The 13,508-nt window shown below is 65.1% G+C and overlaps 3 protein-coding genes across 3 annotated transcripts; 1 reads left to right on the plus strand and 2 right to left on the minus strand.

Annotated features, from left to right (window-relative positions):
- Positions 1 to 74: 74 nt before the first annotated feature.
- Positions 75 to 3,824, minus strand: CHLRE_07g332786v5 (uncharacterized protein). The gene is made up of 9 exons (XM_001690366.2): positions 3,504 to 3,824; positions 3,177 to 3,299; positions 2,789 to 2,979; positions 2,593 to 2,667; positions 2,230 to 2,376; positions 1,920 to 2,021; positions 1,626 to 1,748; positions 1,257 to 1,409; positions 75 to 992 (listed from the first exon to the last, which is right to left on the minus strand). Exons 1-9 carry the CDS (start codon positions 3,757 to 3,759, stop codon positions 327 to 329), a joined length of 1,836 nt encoding a protein of 611 aa, XP_001690418.1. The 5' UTR covers positions 3,760 to 3,824; the 3' UTR covers positions 75 to 326.
- A 100-nt stretch (positions 3,825 to 3,924) lies between these two features.
- On the plus strand, positions 3,925 to 10,516 carry CHLRE_07g332800v5 (uncharacterized protein). The gene is made up of 7 exons (XM_001690551.2): positions 3,925 to 4,503; positions 4,661 to 4,822; positions 4,990 to 6,314; positions 6,807 to 7,588; positions 7,987 to 8,559; positions 8,934 to 9,123; positions 9,500 to 10,516. The coding sequence occupies exons 1-7, from the start codon at positions 4,114 to 4,116 to the stop codon at positions 10,467 to 10,469; spliced, it is 4,392 nt and encodes a 1,463-aa protein (XP_001690603.2). The 5' UTR covers positions 3,925 to 4,113; the 3' UTR covers positions 10,470 to 10,516.
- Positions 10,517 to 10,521: 5 nt separating this feature from the next.
- On the minus strand, positions 10,522 to 12,629 carry CHLRE_07g332851v5 (uncharacterized protein). The gene is made up of 7 exons (XM_043064217.1): positions 12,449 to 12,629; positions 12,324 to 12,388; positions 12,237 to 12,285; positions 12,117 to 12,168; positions 11,819 to 11,903; positions 11,493 to 11,671; positions 10,522 to 11,284 (listed from the first exon to the last, which is right to left on the minus strand). Exons 3-6 carry the CDS (start codon positions 12,245 to 12,247, stop codon positions 11,577 to 11,579), a joined length of 243 nt encoding a protein of 80 aa, XP_042922785.1. The 5' UTR covers positions 12,248 to 12,285; positions 12,324 to 12,388; positions 12,449 to 12,629; the 3' UTR covers positions 10,522 to 11,284; positions 11,493 to 11,576.
- Positions 12,630 to 13,508: the final 879 nt, after the last annotated feature.

Genomic DNA, 13,508 nt, shown 5'->3' on the forward strand with positions numbered 1-13,508 from the left:
GAACGTTCGTGCATTACTGTGTTGACTTTGCTCGCCGTTCGGTTTCCCCCCATGCGTCTTGTAGGCGCTAACATAAGGAAATAGCGTTACAGAAAGCTGTACTTATGAATTGCATAGACCGATACACGGTGCCCATGTGGCGAATGGCACAAAGCACACGGCCCCGCACAGGACCCTTGCCCATACCGTCCAACAACTCGGCACCAGGATGACGCCCTAGGCCTTATGGGGCAATACACGAATCATACGTACCTGCAGCTCACACACAGTCACTGAGCTACTCACTACGTCTTCTCCACGGCCGCGTCTTCTCCACGCCGTTGCAATCACCCTCTCGCGCGCGCCGCAGCGCTCACCGCGCTCGAGCTCCGGTGCGCGCGGCCTATACCCCGCCCGCCCGCCTCCACATCCCCATCCTCGTCCGCCACACCCGCCGCCAGCCCCGCCAGTGGCCCCACTTGGCCCGCCCCATTCCCCACCACGCCTCCCCCGCCCGCTCCCCCTAGCCCAGCACCTGCCAACCTAGCCCCCTCCTCCCCTGCGTCCGAGTCGTGGTCTCCCGCGCCCAGCCTCCCTCCGGGCCCATGCGCGCCACGCCACAACAGCCCCAGTTGCCCGCGCGCCGCCGCCAAGGCCAGCACGGTACCCAGCGTGCAGGGCACCAGGTACAGCAGCGCGGGCTGGCCCTGGTCGCCAAACCAGGAGAACGCCAGCGCCGCGTACGTCAGGCACAGCCCCGCGCCGTACGACAGCACGGCGTACGGAAAGTACGAGACCTTGAGGAAGTACTGTATGGAGGCGGCGGCGGAGGCGCTGGCGCCCACCGCCAGTCCCAGGTCTAGGTCCGCTCGGCGTGTGTACGCGACCAACAGGCCGGGCAGGATGACATCTCCAAAGCCTAGGAGCGAGTATCCGGCCAGGCCGCCGAATCCAAAGTGCGGCACGCGCAGCAGCATGGGGATGTACTCGCCGCTGCTGCCGCCCTGCGCCACCTGTGGACAGAGGGATAATGGTGGAGGCGTGTGAGTTTTGGGGGACGCTTCTGGAGGTGTACAGACACTGGGGTGGGAGGGGCAGGGTGGAGGCCGCGCCGTGCGTACAGTCGGCCAGGCGGCCACCCGATTGCTCCCAGTGCCACAACATAGCTCTCCTTCCCTCTTTAGAGACACACAGAACCGCTTTCCCCGTTCACTCCATGTCGCGCAGCCCCTTGCGCCCTGCGCCGCGGCCGGCCCCCCCCCTCACGCGGCACTCACGTGCACCATGACCGACTCGCCGCCGCCGAACAGCAGCGGCTGGATGAAGACCCAGAACACGTCGTAGGCCAGGCAGGCGGGCAGCAGGATGCACGCCACCTTGAGACTGGGCACACGCAGCGTGCGCAGCACCAGCAGCATCAGCGCCACACCCTGCAAGCCCCGGAGACGCATAGGCGGTCAGGGCGGGATGCGTCCAGAAAATGAGCAGAGTAAATGGCTGCCCCGCTTGGTAAGGCTTGACCACCTACGGAGCCCTGTCGTGGCGACCCCTGTGCGGCCACTGCCACTGCCACTGCAAGCTCCGCCAGTTTGCATGACATGCGAGTAATGCCAGCTTCCCTCCCGCCCGCCTGCCCGCCCACCCACCTGCAGGTCCTGCAGCACCCAGGCCCAGGCCGAGTTGCGCCACACCGCCCACACCGCCGCCACCGCCACCGCCAGCGGCAGCGTGGCCACCACCGTCAGCGGCGTGGCGCCCAGCCAGGGCAGCTGACGCGGGGCGACACGGTGGCGGGATTGCAAGGTGAGAACCACATACAGCAGTGTATCATAAGTACCCATGCGTTATGTTAATGCACGTAAGACATGTGCGTAAGTGGCTGCGCACACGTCCGGGGCATTGCGGCGTGTGTCCGCCACTGCCGCTGCCCGGCCACTGACCTGCACGTGTGCGTTCTTCCTCGCCGGCGGCAGCAGCTGCGCCAGCGCCGCCGCGTACAGCACTGTCTGGGACTGCACCGAGGCGACGCAGAACAGCACCAGCTGTAGACGGGAACCAGGGACAGAAAGGGGGAGGGGGCGGCACGACAGTGCGGGGGTCAGCACGGCCAATCGGCAACCCGTCTGCATGGGACCTGGTGTTGTAGTATGATAACGAGCGCAATATTGCATTGGCACCACGTGCATTACACACTGCACGTGTTGCTCGCCCCCAGCCACGAGCCCCAAGCAACTGGCCCCCCGTCCCCACCAGTACGTAGAAGAAGGCCTTGTTGAGCACGAAGTAGAGCAGCAGCAGCATGCAGCTGGCCAGGCCCACAAATGCCAGCGCCGCCCTGGGGGTCAGGTCAACCGTCTCAGCCGAGGCCGGCTTGTGGGCGGCGTGGATGAGTGGGGCCTGCAGGGGAGAGGGTCACAGGGCCAATGCAGGGCCGGTTGGTCCGCTGCATGCGCTGTACCATACGGCCGCGACCCTGCCCGCCCAAAGCCAGCGGTCCGGCCACCGAGGTGCGGCTGTAGCCTGACATGCATTCCTCCCAGGCCCGAACCTGGCCCCCACCCAACCTCCTTCACTTCTTATCAAATCATGAATGTAACCCTCCCACCTACCTACCTGGTCCTCTGCCGTGCGGCGGTGCGTCAGGTGGTCCAGGCCGCCCCACACACTGCCAGCAATGACGGTGCCCACCTGCAGGACAAAGCGACAGCGAGAGGAAGGGCTCACACAATCCGCGCGGCTCGCCAAACAGAGAGCAGGGATACAAGCGCCCCAACAAAGCGACCCCTTCTTGTTACCGTATACCACTCACCGCCAGGACCCACAGCAGCACCGCGCCCGAGTCTACCAGCGGCACGGACACACGCCGCAGCGAAACGCGCGCCTCGCCGGCCCCGCCTGCGCTGCCCCCACCAGCCACCAGCCCCAGCAGCTGAAGCCCCAGCTCGTGCGGAATGGACACGGCCGCCAGCGTCAGGCTCGACGTGGCGTTGGGCTCGAAGCCTGTGGAGGGGGCGCAAATCGGACGTCTAACACGTCTTCCATGGTTTATCAGTCATATTCCAAGCGCAGGTCACCACTTTAGCCATGATTTACATTGTGGCAGGAATCCGCGTGGCGCATCACTCTGGTGTGCCTGGCGAGGAAGCGGGCACCACACACGCGGCAGAGCACACGACGGCCCCGGCACGGCGGCTCACCCATGGTGACGCAGCCGCCGACCTGGCTGTCGTATAGCAGCATGGCGGCGCCCCCCGCGGCCTGTACGGCGGCGGCTTTCTCCGTGAAGGTGCAGTTTCCGCGGACCACAATCACCGCCGCGCCTGCGCCCGTGGAAGAAGGGGCTGGTAAGCGGCAACGGTGTTGAGATCAGGCAGGAAGTGCGTGCCCATTTATGCATCGCGTGCCCACTTTCGTGCGTGCCCACTTTTGCATTGCGCTGCATATAGTTGATTCGGGGCCCCATGGACGCGATAGGTCACGCGCAGACCTTTCGACACGCAAGTGTGAGGGGCCCCCGCCCTCACCAGCCAGTGCTCCCGCCAGTTCGCCACACGCGTCCGCCGGATTCGCTGCTACCAGCTTTAGCGATACAAGGGGCTCCGTCAAATTGCTGCCGAAACCACCAAGCACACCGAACTTTGGGCCCTGGCCATCTGCGTCCAGCTCCACGACAGGGCCAAAGCACTCATCTCCTCTTGCAGACGCTTGCAACAATGATGCAAGGATTAGGAAGGCTGAGAGCAACAAGAAAGCAAAGCGCTCCGCCCAACGGCCTTTCATAGTTGCTCGGTGCTATTTCGCGCTGGCCTCCCCAAATGTTATCCTACAGCACATTCAAGATAATAGAGACAGTGGTCAGTTTAGCAAGCAGCTAACTAGGGAAGCAATGGGGATCGAACGATGGGCGCACGGCTCCTGCTCCCCATAGCCTTGTCCTGTCGTCTGCTAACATTATTCCTGTATCATAGAAACTCGTGTAACTATACTTTCGCTGAGGGGCACGCACAAGGACTGTGTGTGCAGTGACAGCTTGGCTGCACTCGAGCTGAGCACTGAAGCACCCGGCTGACAATTTGCCTACCGAGCATGTCGTGCTAACGATACAACAAATCTTGCCAAGGACACAGAGGCGGCATGCCGGCAAAGCGAAAGCCGGCGGCTGCCCCGGCGGCTCCGGAGTTCGACGACGACGATGTGGAAGCGTCCGATGGTTTCGAGGGCATCAGTGATGAAGATATGGGTGATGGAGACCTGGCGGGGCTCGGGAGCGAGGACCTGGAGGATGTCGGCGAGGGCGAAGATGACATGGACGAGGGCGACGAGGACGTGGAGGGTGACGATGATGACGACGACGGGCCTTCTGACGCTGCTCGCCTGAAGCAGGCCGCGCGGCGGCAGCAGCCGGCGGGACCCGGACCCAGCAGCGGCGCCGCCGCCGCCGGGAGACATGTCGGCAATCTGGTCGCCGACGGGGCGCTAATGATGCAGACCGGGACCTCTGATGCAGCGATCTTGCAAATGGAGGTGAGCATCTTCGTTTGAAGGATGGGGTTTGGGCCGGTTGGATGAGAGTTGAGCAATACCTGAAGCAAAGATGTCGACAGCCTGCCGTCACTCTGTCCAACGCCACCGCGTGCTACCCTATGCTCAACTGCCATTCTCCCCTGCTCCGCATCCCCAGACCGATGAGCTGCTGGGAGAAACCCGCGCCGCCTACGGCAAGGGCTCCGGCGTTGAGGCGGTGCTGGCGCGGCTGAAGGAGGCGCTGATGTCCATGCCCGAGCATGAAGTGCCCATGAGCGTCGCCAAGGGCTTTGTGGAGGCGCTGGGCCTCACGGCCGAGGTAAGCGCAGCCCCGCATGGGTGCATCTGAGCTTTGGTTTTAAGGTAGAAGAAATGTTTCGGTTGTTTACAGCCCACACGTGCGGAACGCTGTGGAGCGTGCGTGCCTCACCCGCGCCCTCCCCTTCTGCGCCCCGCTCCTTTGCCCCCCTGCGCCCCCAACACCAGGACAGCCTGACCATCAAGCCGCCCTCCGCCGTCACCGTGGTCGGCAGCTACGCCGCCCGCACCGCCGTGCGGCCCTGCCCCACCGTTGACGTGGCACTGCAACTGCCAACTGACTTCCTAACCGCCAAGGCCCACCTCAACTACCGCTACCACGCGCGGCGCGCTGTGTACCTCGTGGCGGTAGCACACCACCTGCGCGACGTCAGCTACAGCTTGTTTGGCGAGCAGCGGCTTGAGGCTCTGCACGGCGACCCGTCCCGCCCCGCGCTGCTGCTGGCCCCCGCCAAGGCCGACGGCTTCCGGCTGCGGCTGCTGCCGGCGCTGGCAGCCACCACCTTCGCGCTGCCTCGCCTCGCGCCCGACCGCAACGGCGTGCGCGCGCACGCCAAGCCCACCACCACCGCCGCCACCGCACCCGCCTCCGCGAAGCCCGCCGCCACCAAAGCCGCCGCCACCAACGGGCAGGACCAGCAGCAGCAGGCGGGGCTGCCCACGCCGCATTACAACGCGGGCATCCTCATGGACATGCTGCTGCCGGTGCACGCCGCCCGCCTGCGCGAGGTGGTGTCCGGCCCCTCGGCCGGCCACCTGGGCGACGCGCTGCTCCTGCTCAAGGTCTGGGCGCGTCAGCACGGCCTCATGCCGCCGCCGCCTCCCTTCTCCTCCGACGCCGCCTCCGCTCCTGCGTCCGCTGCCAAGCCCGCCGTCACTGCCGCCTCCGGCGCGCTGGCCGCCGCCACCGCTTTCGGCGGCGCCGCCGGCGGCTGCCTGGACGGCTGCGTGCTGTCCATGCTGGTGCTGCTGCTGGCGGAGCGCAACAAGCTGGCGGGCGCCATGAGCGCACTTCAGGCCTTCCGCGCCGCACTGGCGCTGCTGGCCGACGCCTCCGCCTGGTCCAAGGGTCTGGTGCTAGCCCGCCACCAGGCGGCGCTGCAGGCCGCGGGCGTGCCGGCGGCGCAGCTGGCGGCGGCGCCGCCAGTGTCGGCCTTCAAGGCGCAGCACTCGGTGGTGTTTGTGGACTTTACGGGCTTTGCAAACGTGGCGGCTCACATGACCAAGGGCGGGCTGGCGCACGCGCAGCACGTGGCGCGGCGCACCCTGGCGATGCTGGACGCGCCAGCGGAGCCTGATGAGGCGTTTGGCAGTGTGTTCCTCAGCCCTGCCTGCCCGGCCGCCGCGTTTGACTACCACTGGGCGGTGCGGCTGCCGCCGGCGGCCCACTGGCCCTGGCCGGCGGCGCCCTCTGCGGGGGCCGCGGATGCCGGTGCGGACGAGGAGGGCAGCAACGGAGGGAGCAGCTTGTGCCGAGACCGGGCTCTGTCAAGGTGAGGCATGGACTGTGGCCGTAGTTCGGGGTCGGGACGAAGCTTTGGGGGGGCATGTAAAATAGCACAGCTTGAGGTAAAGGCGACGGCGACAGGCGCCCGGTGATCGAGAAATATGCGAACCGACGCTAAAAAGCATGGGGTCTTTTCCGCTTATTGACTGAGGGCCGCCATTGCCGTCGCTTGACACGTCAAGTTCGCCGCTGCATTGAACTCATGTCATACTTTGCACGCATGCACGATCTACTGCTAGCTGGCCGGGGCAATGAGGCATCTCCCAGTGATCGAGACATATGCGAACCGACGCTCAAAATCATGGGGCCTTTTCCGCTTATTGACTGAGGGCTGATGCAGCTCCGGCCAGCAACTTGCACACAGCACACAGCACCACCACCATCCTGCGCATATGCACTCCCGCATAGCAACGCTGAACCCTTGCCACCCGCTTAGCTAACCCTTTCCCGCTCCCGCGCATTGTTCATCGCTGCGCAGGGACCAGGAGGCCCAGCTCGAGCAGCTGGCTCGCCAGGCCCTGACGGACCGAGCCAAGATCGTGCGCGTGCTGCGCCGCCCCACCTGCCCCACCGCCCAGCCAGACGACCTCGCGCGCGGCCTCGTGCCGCTGGCTGGAACCAGCCGCGCATCCGACTCCGACGATGACAGTGATGCCAGCCCGGATTCTGAATCCGGGTCGATCCCCATCTGGGTGGGCGCGGTGCTGGATCCGCTGCTTGCGTGCCGGTTGGTCGATGTGGGCCCTTCAGCCGACGACGGCCCCGCCGCGGCGCGCTTCCGGCGCTTCTGGGGCGAGCGCTCTGAGCTGCGGCGCTGGGCGGATGGCAAGATCACGGAGACCGCGGTTTGGGAGGTGCCGCAGGCCCAGCGGCACACCATCCCCGACACCATCATGCGCCACGTCGCCACCCGGCACCTGCCCGCCGGCGCCTCGGTTGCCGCCGCCGCCGGCGCGCTGGACTGGGCGCTGTCGGCTCGCGTGTGCCCGGCAGGCAGCGGCGCCGACGTGGCGGCGGCAGCCGCCGCCGCAGCGGCTGCTGAGAAGCTGGGCAAGCAGCTGCGCGCACTGGAGGGCTTGGCGCTCAAGGTGGTGAGCGTGCAGCCGCTGTCGGGCGTGGCGAGGGGCACGGCGCCGCTGCCGCCGCAGCCGCACCCGCTAGCGGGCGGCGCGGGCGCCGGCAAGGGCGCTGACGGTGGAGCAGGCGGCATCCCGCGCTGCTTGGATCCCATGGAGGTACTGGTCACGCTCGAAAACTCGGGTGAGTTTGCTTGCAAACGAGCGGCTTTGAGCGCGATGGGTTGGGCATTCATGATTGATTTGAGCACCGGGAACCTTGCATTATGCATGACGAGCACAAGCAAGCAAGCATGGTAGTCAGCACAGCGCCGCGGCGGTGATTAAAAACTTAGCTTGACAGAGACCGGGATGCTCCTCTCGGAGGACGCCCACAACATGGTTATCAAGGTGAACAATCAATGAGCCCTGGGCCCGCTGGCAACAGCAACAACACATGCCTTCGCCATGCACATGCACCCTGCTCCCGCTTCCTCAGCCCATTGCGCCCCGTCTGGTCGGTGCACGCCGGCCATTCCGCCAAACCGAAACCCGTGACCTGCGACTCACGTATCTCCTCTCTTCCTTCCCTCGTACCCGCAGGCCGCTGGCCGGACGACGCCACCGCCTTCCGCAAGATGAAGGCGGCCCTGGGTCTGCAGCTGGCCTCCTCGCTGTCGTCCTCCTACGGCCACCACGTCTCCGCCTCCGAGGAGGCCGTGGACGTGTTGCTGGACGGCTTTGCCTTCCGCCTAGTGCTCTACAGCGGCCGAGACGAGGCCATGCTCGAGCGCATGGCGGTCGCTGCCGCCTCGGGCGCCTCCGGCGCCGCCGCCGCGACCGCAGCGGCGGCTGCCGCCGCCACACCTGCGCTGGCCGCCGCCGCAACGGCGGCGCTGGCGGCAGCTGGCGGCTCCGCCGCCAGCGTGGGCGTGGGCGCGGGGCTGCTGAGTCCCGAGGAGAGCCCGCTGCTGCTGACGTGGCACCACGGCCTCATCAGCCAGGTGGCGGGCGCCAACGCGTCGTACGCGCCGGCTGCTCGGCTGGCGGGCCGTTGGGTGGCGGCGCACATGATGAGCAACCACGTGAGCCCGCAGGCGGTGGAGTTGCTGGTAGCGGCGGCGTTTGGTGGCGCGGGCGTGCCGGTCGGGCCGCCGCCTGGGTCGCGCATTACTGGTGAGTACGCACAACTGCCTTTGGGTAGCTAGACTGAGTGGGGGAGGGTTCCGGCGATGTTCAAAAGGACGGGACCGAGCAAGGGACGGGGGCTACAGGGTTGCATCAGGCCGTCCAGTGTTACCCAGCCGTAGGCAATCCCACCAGCGGCGACAGGGTGTCAAGGGCGGCCGAAAGTATAGGCGGGCAAATCAAGCCGCCGGGGGAGGGCTCACGCCCAATCTATGACGCCGGCGGAGACACGCTCTCCACACCTTAAAAAGGACTGAACTACATTCAACCACTAGCTCAACACATCGCTAACACCATCGTATGCTGACTACGTCCCTAATTCTGTGCCCCGTACTCCTCGTCTGCCCCCTGTCTCGCTCCAGGCTTCCTGCGGTTCCTGCAGCTGCTGGCGCGCTGGCCCTGGTCGCTCAAGCCGCTGGTGGTGGACCCCGCCCGCGAGCTCAAGGAGCCGGATCGCCGCGCCCTCGCACACCGCTTCGAGGAGCGGCGGGCGGCCGGCGAGGCGCCGGCGCTGTACATCTGCACGCCCCGGGACCGCGACTCGCGCCACTGGTGAGCAGCAGCCTCCCGGGGTGCGTGGCCCATTACCGCAACGGTGTTTGTCGCAGCACCGCATTTCCACAACGCATTGTGCACAAGCTCCAACTAGGACTGCCGGGTCAAGCGTCAGTGGCCCGAACGGTTTCCGAAGTGAGCGAGAGTATCATACCGCCTGCACCGTGGGCCGCGAGGTCCACGGGCGTCCAGCCCTCATGTGCCCGCGCAGCGCACCCTCACAGAGCGCTGCGCGGGCCGGCTTCGGGCGTAGGGTGGCACATTTCAACATCGCATTGCAGAGACAATTGCACGCACATAGGCTGGATGATGTCCAATGCCCCCCGTTCCAGAGACTGATCGCATTGTGCTCTGTGGTTTCCCGACCGCGCAGGACGAGCCGTGGCCCGAGCGCGCCGGTGCTTCAGCGCCTGTCGGTGCTCGCTGCCCGCTCCGCCGCCGTGCTGGAGCTGCTGCTCCAGCCGCCCTGCTGCGCCGCCACAGCCTCCTCCGCCTCGGACGCCGCCTCAGCGGCAGCCGTGGCCGCGTGTGCAGCGTACGCGTCCGCCTGTCCCCAGCTGCCAACGCCGTCTGGGCTTCCGGCCGAGTGGGCCGCGGTGTTTGCCACGCCCGCGGCTGACTTCAACGTCCTCATTCTGCTGCGCAAGGAGGCGCTGCCGCACGCCGACCTGGCACTGCCGGCAGGCCCCCGCGAGGCTTTGGCGAGCGCAGCCGGCGGCCCACTGAAGAAGGCTGCGGCCGCGGCGCTAGCGGCGTCGGGCTTGGCAGCGCTACTGCTGCCACCGGGCGGCGCGGTGCGCGACCTACTCCAAGGCGGCGGCGCTGACACCGCGGTGCAGCAGCTCGACGCGCCCGCCTCCGGCCCCGACGCGCTTTCTGACGCGCTTGAAGACGCGCCGCCGCTGGAGCCGCCGCCCAAGCGCGCTCGCGCTTTCTTGCGCGCCTTTCCAGACAAGGTGGTTGCGGCCAAGGGCGCCTCCAAGCTGCAGCCGGAGCTGCTTGTGGGCTTTGAGCCGGTGACGCGGCTGTTGGCGGAGCTGGCCGGAAGCTACGGCCACCTGGGCACCTTCTGTGTGGATGGGTTGGGAGGGCGGCTGGTGGGCGTGCGATGGGCGCCAGATGCGTTCCTACCTGCGCCGCTGCGGCTGAACACGGCGCACACGGCGCTACCGCTGATGCTGACGTCGTCTGCGGAGCAGGAGGGCAAGGCAGGGGCGGCCGGCGGGAGGGTGTGTGTGCCCAACATCATTGCTGTGCTGCGCGAGGTGAAGGAGCTGGGGCTTGGGCTGGTGGAGGACGTGGTGATGCCGCCGTCTAGCGCCAAAGCGCGAGCGGCGTGGTAGAGGAATTGTACTGCCAAGTATGTGAAGCACTGCGACTGTGCAGGTGTATGCGGCGGATTGCATTGTAACTTACAATGATGTCCGGTTTCTAACGCCCCTTTCCAGTAGACTGTCACTACAGAAGAGGGCATCTCGCCCCGACCAGGACGGCTGGGCAGCTCATGTCAATCAATGGCCAGCAGATTGCAGCCAGGGCCTACCCGGCTCGTTGAGAGATTATAGCCAACGCTTGTACATTACCGAGATCGTACGGTACCAGTAAGAATGCCCGCGCCAGCACCAGATCTACGCAACTACTTGCGCAACTCACTGAGCCACTCAGCCTGAGACCCGGGAGAATTCTTCAGAATACCGTACCGCGCCAGCAACTGCATCCCTGTCCTACTCGTCCTGAACGCCCTGAGACAACCATGCTACCTTATAGAATGCTAACTGTGCTCGGGCACATATACTCCCTACCTGGGTCAAGCTGACATGTCCTGGTCCCGGTACCCATTCTACCAGACGCCGGGACAGGTCATAAGTGCATTTGGCCGCGCATTTGACCGCGCACGGTCTTCCGCAAGCCTATGGCACTGTTCTGCTCGTTCTGAGCCCACAATAAGTCGTCGACGACCTAATCTGCATCGTCAGTCATCCAAGTCCCATCCCAGTCCACCGTCAGAATGTCTGTGTGGGCAACTCCTTAAGCTGCGCCCCCTCGTTGCAAGCTCTCCGCCTCATGCACATATGTGCCAGGGGTCAGGCTTTCGGGGTCCTCTGCGGCTGCAGTTCGGACGCCCCGGCCGTCATAAGGCCAACGCGGCACGACGAGGCTGCAAACACATGGGCGTAGTGCAAGGTACGGCGATGCCATGTTCAACGCGTGGTACTGGCACTCGAATCCCTTTCACATATTGGTGCCACCCCTGGTGCATCCCGGTGCCACCCCGGTGCCACCCCGGTGCCACCCCGGTGTTGGAGGACGTGGTTACGCTCTCTGCCGTCAACAGAACGCCGACCCGCACGACCCGCCACACATACCTTGCGGGAACGCGGCTACGGGGCCACCCACGGTACTGAAGGCGACCCACGTCTGCACCTACAGATGCTAGCTTGCTGATGCTGCTAGCAAGCGGTCTCCTCTGTCGCCCTGAGAAGGCGACGAGCCGCGCGCGCACGCCGTGTGGATGCGGTAGCGGTGGTGGTTGCCGCTGCAGCGTCTGCAGGAAAGCGCAGAGGGACGACTTCACCCAGGTGTTCCAAAACGCAACCAGTACCATCAGCCACCCATGTAACACATCGCAACATGTGTTGTGGTCCGGCGGATCCTACAGGCGGCTCATGCGCGGCCCCTTCGGAGGACTTACTGGGGTCTCTCCGCTTGAAGCCCTTGCTCTGCACTAACGTGTGGAGCTCGTCGTACTTGAGCTTGTCCACGAACATACGCTCAATCTGTGAGGGTCAGCACACAAAGGCTTGCCAAGAGTACGCCAGTGGCAGAGCTAGGATAACAAGCCCACGTCGTGGCAGCGTCGCCTCCTGGTTCCACGCTCCACACGGTCACTTACTGTCGTTTGCACCCCACTACCACACGCGCCGGCGCCACCCTCATTCCCATCCATGCCCCTTGATAACTCCTCCTCCGCCCCAAAGCGCGCGGCGCACCTCCACGCCATTCTCATCGTAGAGCACGAGCTCAGGGGTCCTGCCGGGGACGCTGCGCGCCAGACGTGACCGAGCACGGGAGTAGGGTGTCAAACTTTATCGCAGAGGCCTAAGTATAGCATATGAGCCATCACAGAAGCTTAGCCGGTAGCAAGCAGCTTGTGTGTAGCTAGGAATGACAAAGCCGGGGCGGCCAAAATAGCTCACAAGTTCACTGTGAGGTTCTCGTAGGCCTTATCCTTCTCGATGTCCCCTCGAATGAACTTCTTAACCTGCGAACGGCGTTGTCAGCTGGCGGAACCAAACGACACACGCAGAAGCGGACAGCGTACCTCCGGCAGGTGGTTCAGGCGTCAGCCGGGACAGCTGATGAACTCGCCACGAGCGACCTTGGCATTTGCTTGCTGCGCAATCAAAGCCAGCGCCAGGAGCGCCAAGGCGAGCGCCCGCATGGCTCGTAACGCTGCGGCTTTATATCTAGAGTTACTTGCTAAGTCAGCATATAGTGTATAGGTAATGATAGGAGGAAAAGGTATGGCCTGCGGCTCGCTGGCGCGCACTTGCAGTTGCAACAGCCGCTCCCAAGGTGAGCCCCCCATCCGGTACCGGTGCGGCCGACGGGACAGGGTGCGTGCCTGTACACCGACGGCCCCCCGCCCTCGCTACCAGCTCATATCGGTCTGCACCTCCTGACCGCCTGACCACATGCTCGCTGTTGGCTGCATGGATCTCCTGGTCACAACACAGTGCGAGACTGCGAGCGCGTGACGGGAAGGGAGGGGACCAGCTGTATCTAGGGTGCGATGCAGACCAGCCGGACCTACGGTACAAGAGGAGGACTGGAGGACGGGGAACCGGGCACGGCCGGTCGGCCGGGCTGACCTGGCGTGCATCCAGTGACAGGTTCCCGCGGCGTGTACGTGGATACGGCGGACGGCGGAGGCCAGACGGCATAATTCTAGCGAGAGTATCCACATGTGCGTACAGTCTGCCTTGATGCCGGCATCGCCACATTTTTGGGCTGAGCCCCCCCAGCGCAGCGTTCCAGGGGGGGGGCGAAGCCCCCCAGGAACACCCCTGTCCGTGGCTGCGTGGCTGCGTGGCTGCGTGGCTGCGTGCGTCGGCAAAACATAGCATACTGGCGCAAACCGCGACTACTACGTATTAGTATTTGTTAATGCCTATTGCATGTAAATAGGTGGTAGGGAAAATTCGGGCGGAGCGAGAAGTGCCTTCGCGCGTCCATGGACAATTGACTTCCGCGAGGTCGCGAGGAAAGCATCCGGTGCCCGCTGATATGCAGTCTATAAGGCAAAATATGTTGGCGGCAAGCAAAGCGGGGAAGTATATCGAAAGTTTTGAGCGACTTGCTGAGCCATGCCTGCCGACGCG

This window comes from Chlamydomonas reinhardtii, chromosome 7, assembly GCF_000002595.2.
Source record: "Chlamydomonas reinhardtii strain CC-503 cw92 mt+ chromosome 7, whole genome shotgun sequence".
NCBI lineage: Eukaryota > Viridiplantae > Chlorophyta > Chlorophyceae > Chlamydomonadales > Chlamydomonadaceae > Chlamydomonas > Chlamydomonas reinhardtii.

Coding starts and splice junctions, on each gene's coding strand:
- CHLRE_07g332786v5 (XM_001690366.2), bottom strand. CDS start 3,759: ATGAAAGGCCGTTGGGCGGAGCGCTTTGCTTTCTTGTTGCTCTCAGCC. Junction 3,300..3,503: donor ACTGGCGGGAGCACTGGCTG/GTGAGGGCGGGG, acceptor CCACGGGCGCAG/GCGCGGCGGTGATTGTGGTC. Junction 993..1,256: donor GCGAGTCGGTCATGGTGCAC/GTGAGTGCCGCG, acceptor CTCTGTCCACAG/GTGGCGCAGGGCGGCAGCAG.
- CHLRE_07g332800v5 (XM_001690551.2), top strand. CDS start 4,114: ATGCCGGCAAAGCGAAAGCCGGCGGCTGCCCCGGCGGCTCCGGAGTTC. Junction 6,315..6,806: donor CGAGACCGGGCTCTGTCAAG/GTGAGGCATGGA, acceptor ATCGCTGCGCAG/GGACCAGGAGGCCCAGCTCG. Junction 8,560..8,933: donor GCCTGGGTCGCGCATTACTG/GTGAGTACGCAC, acceptor GTCTCGCTCCAG/GCTTCCTGCGGTTCCTGCAG.
- CHLRE_07g332851v5 (XM_043064217.1), bottom strand. Junction 11,904..12,116: donor ACGATGAGAATGGCGTGGAG/GTGCGCCGCGCG, acceptor TGACCCTCACAG/ATTGAGCGTATGTTCGTGGA. Junction 11,672..11,818: donor CTTCAAGCGGAGAGACCCCA/GTAAGTCCTCCG, acceptor GCTTTCCTGCAG/ACGCTGCAGCGGCAACCACC.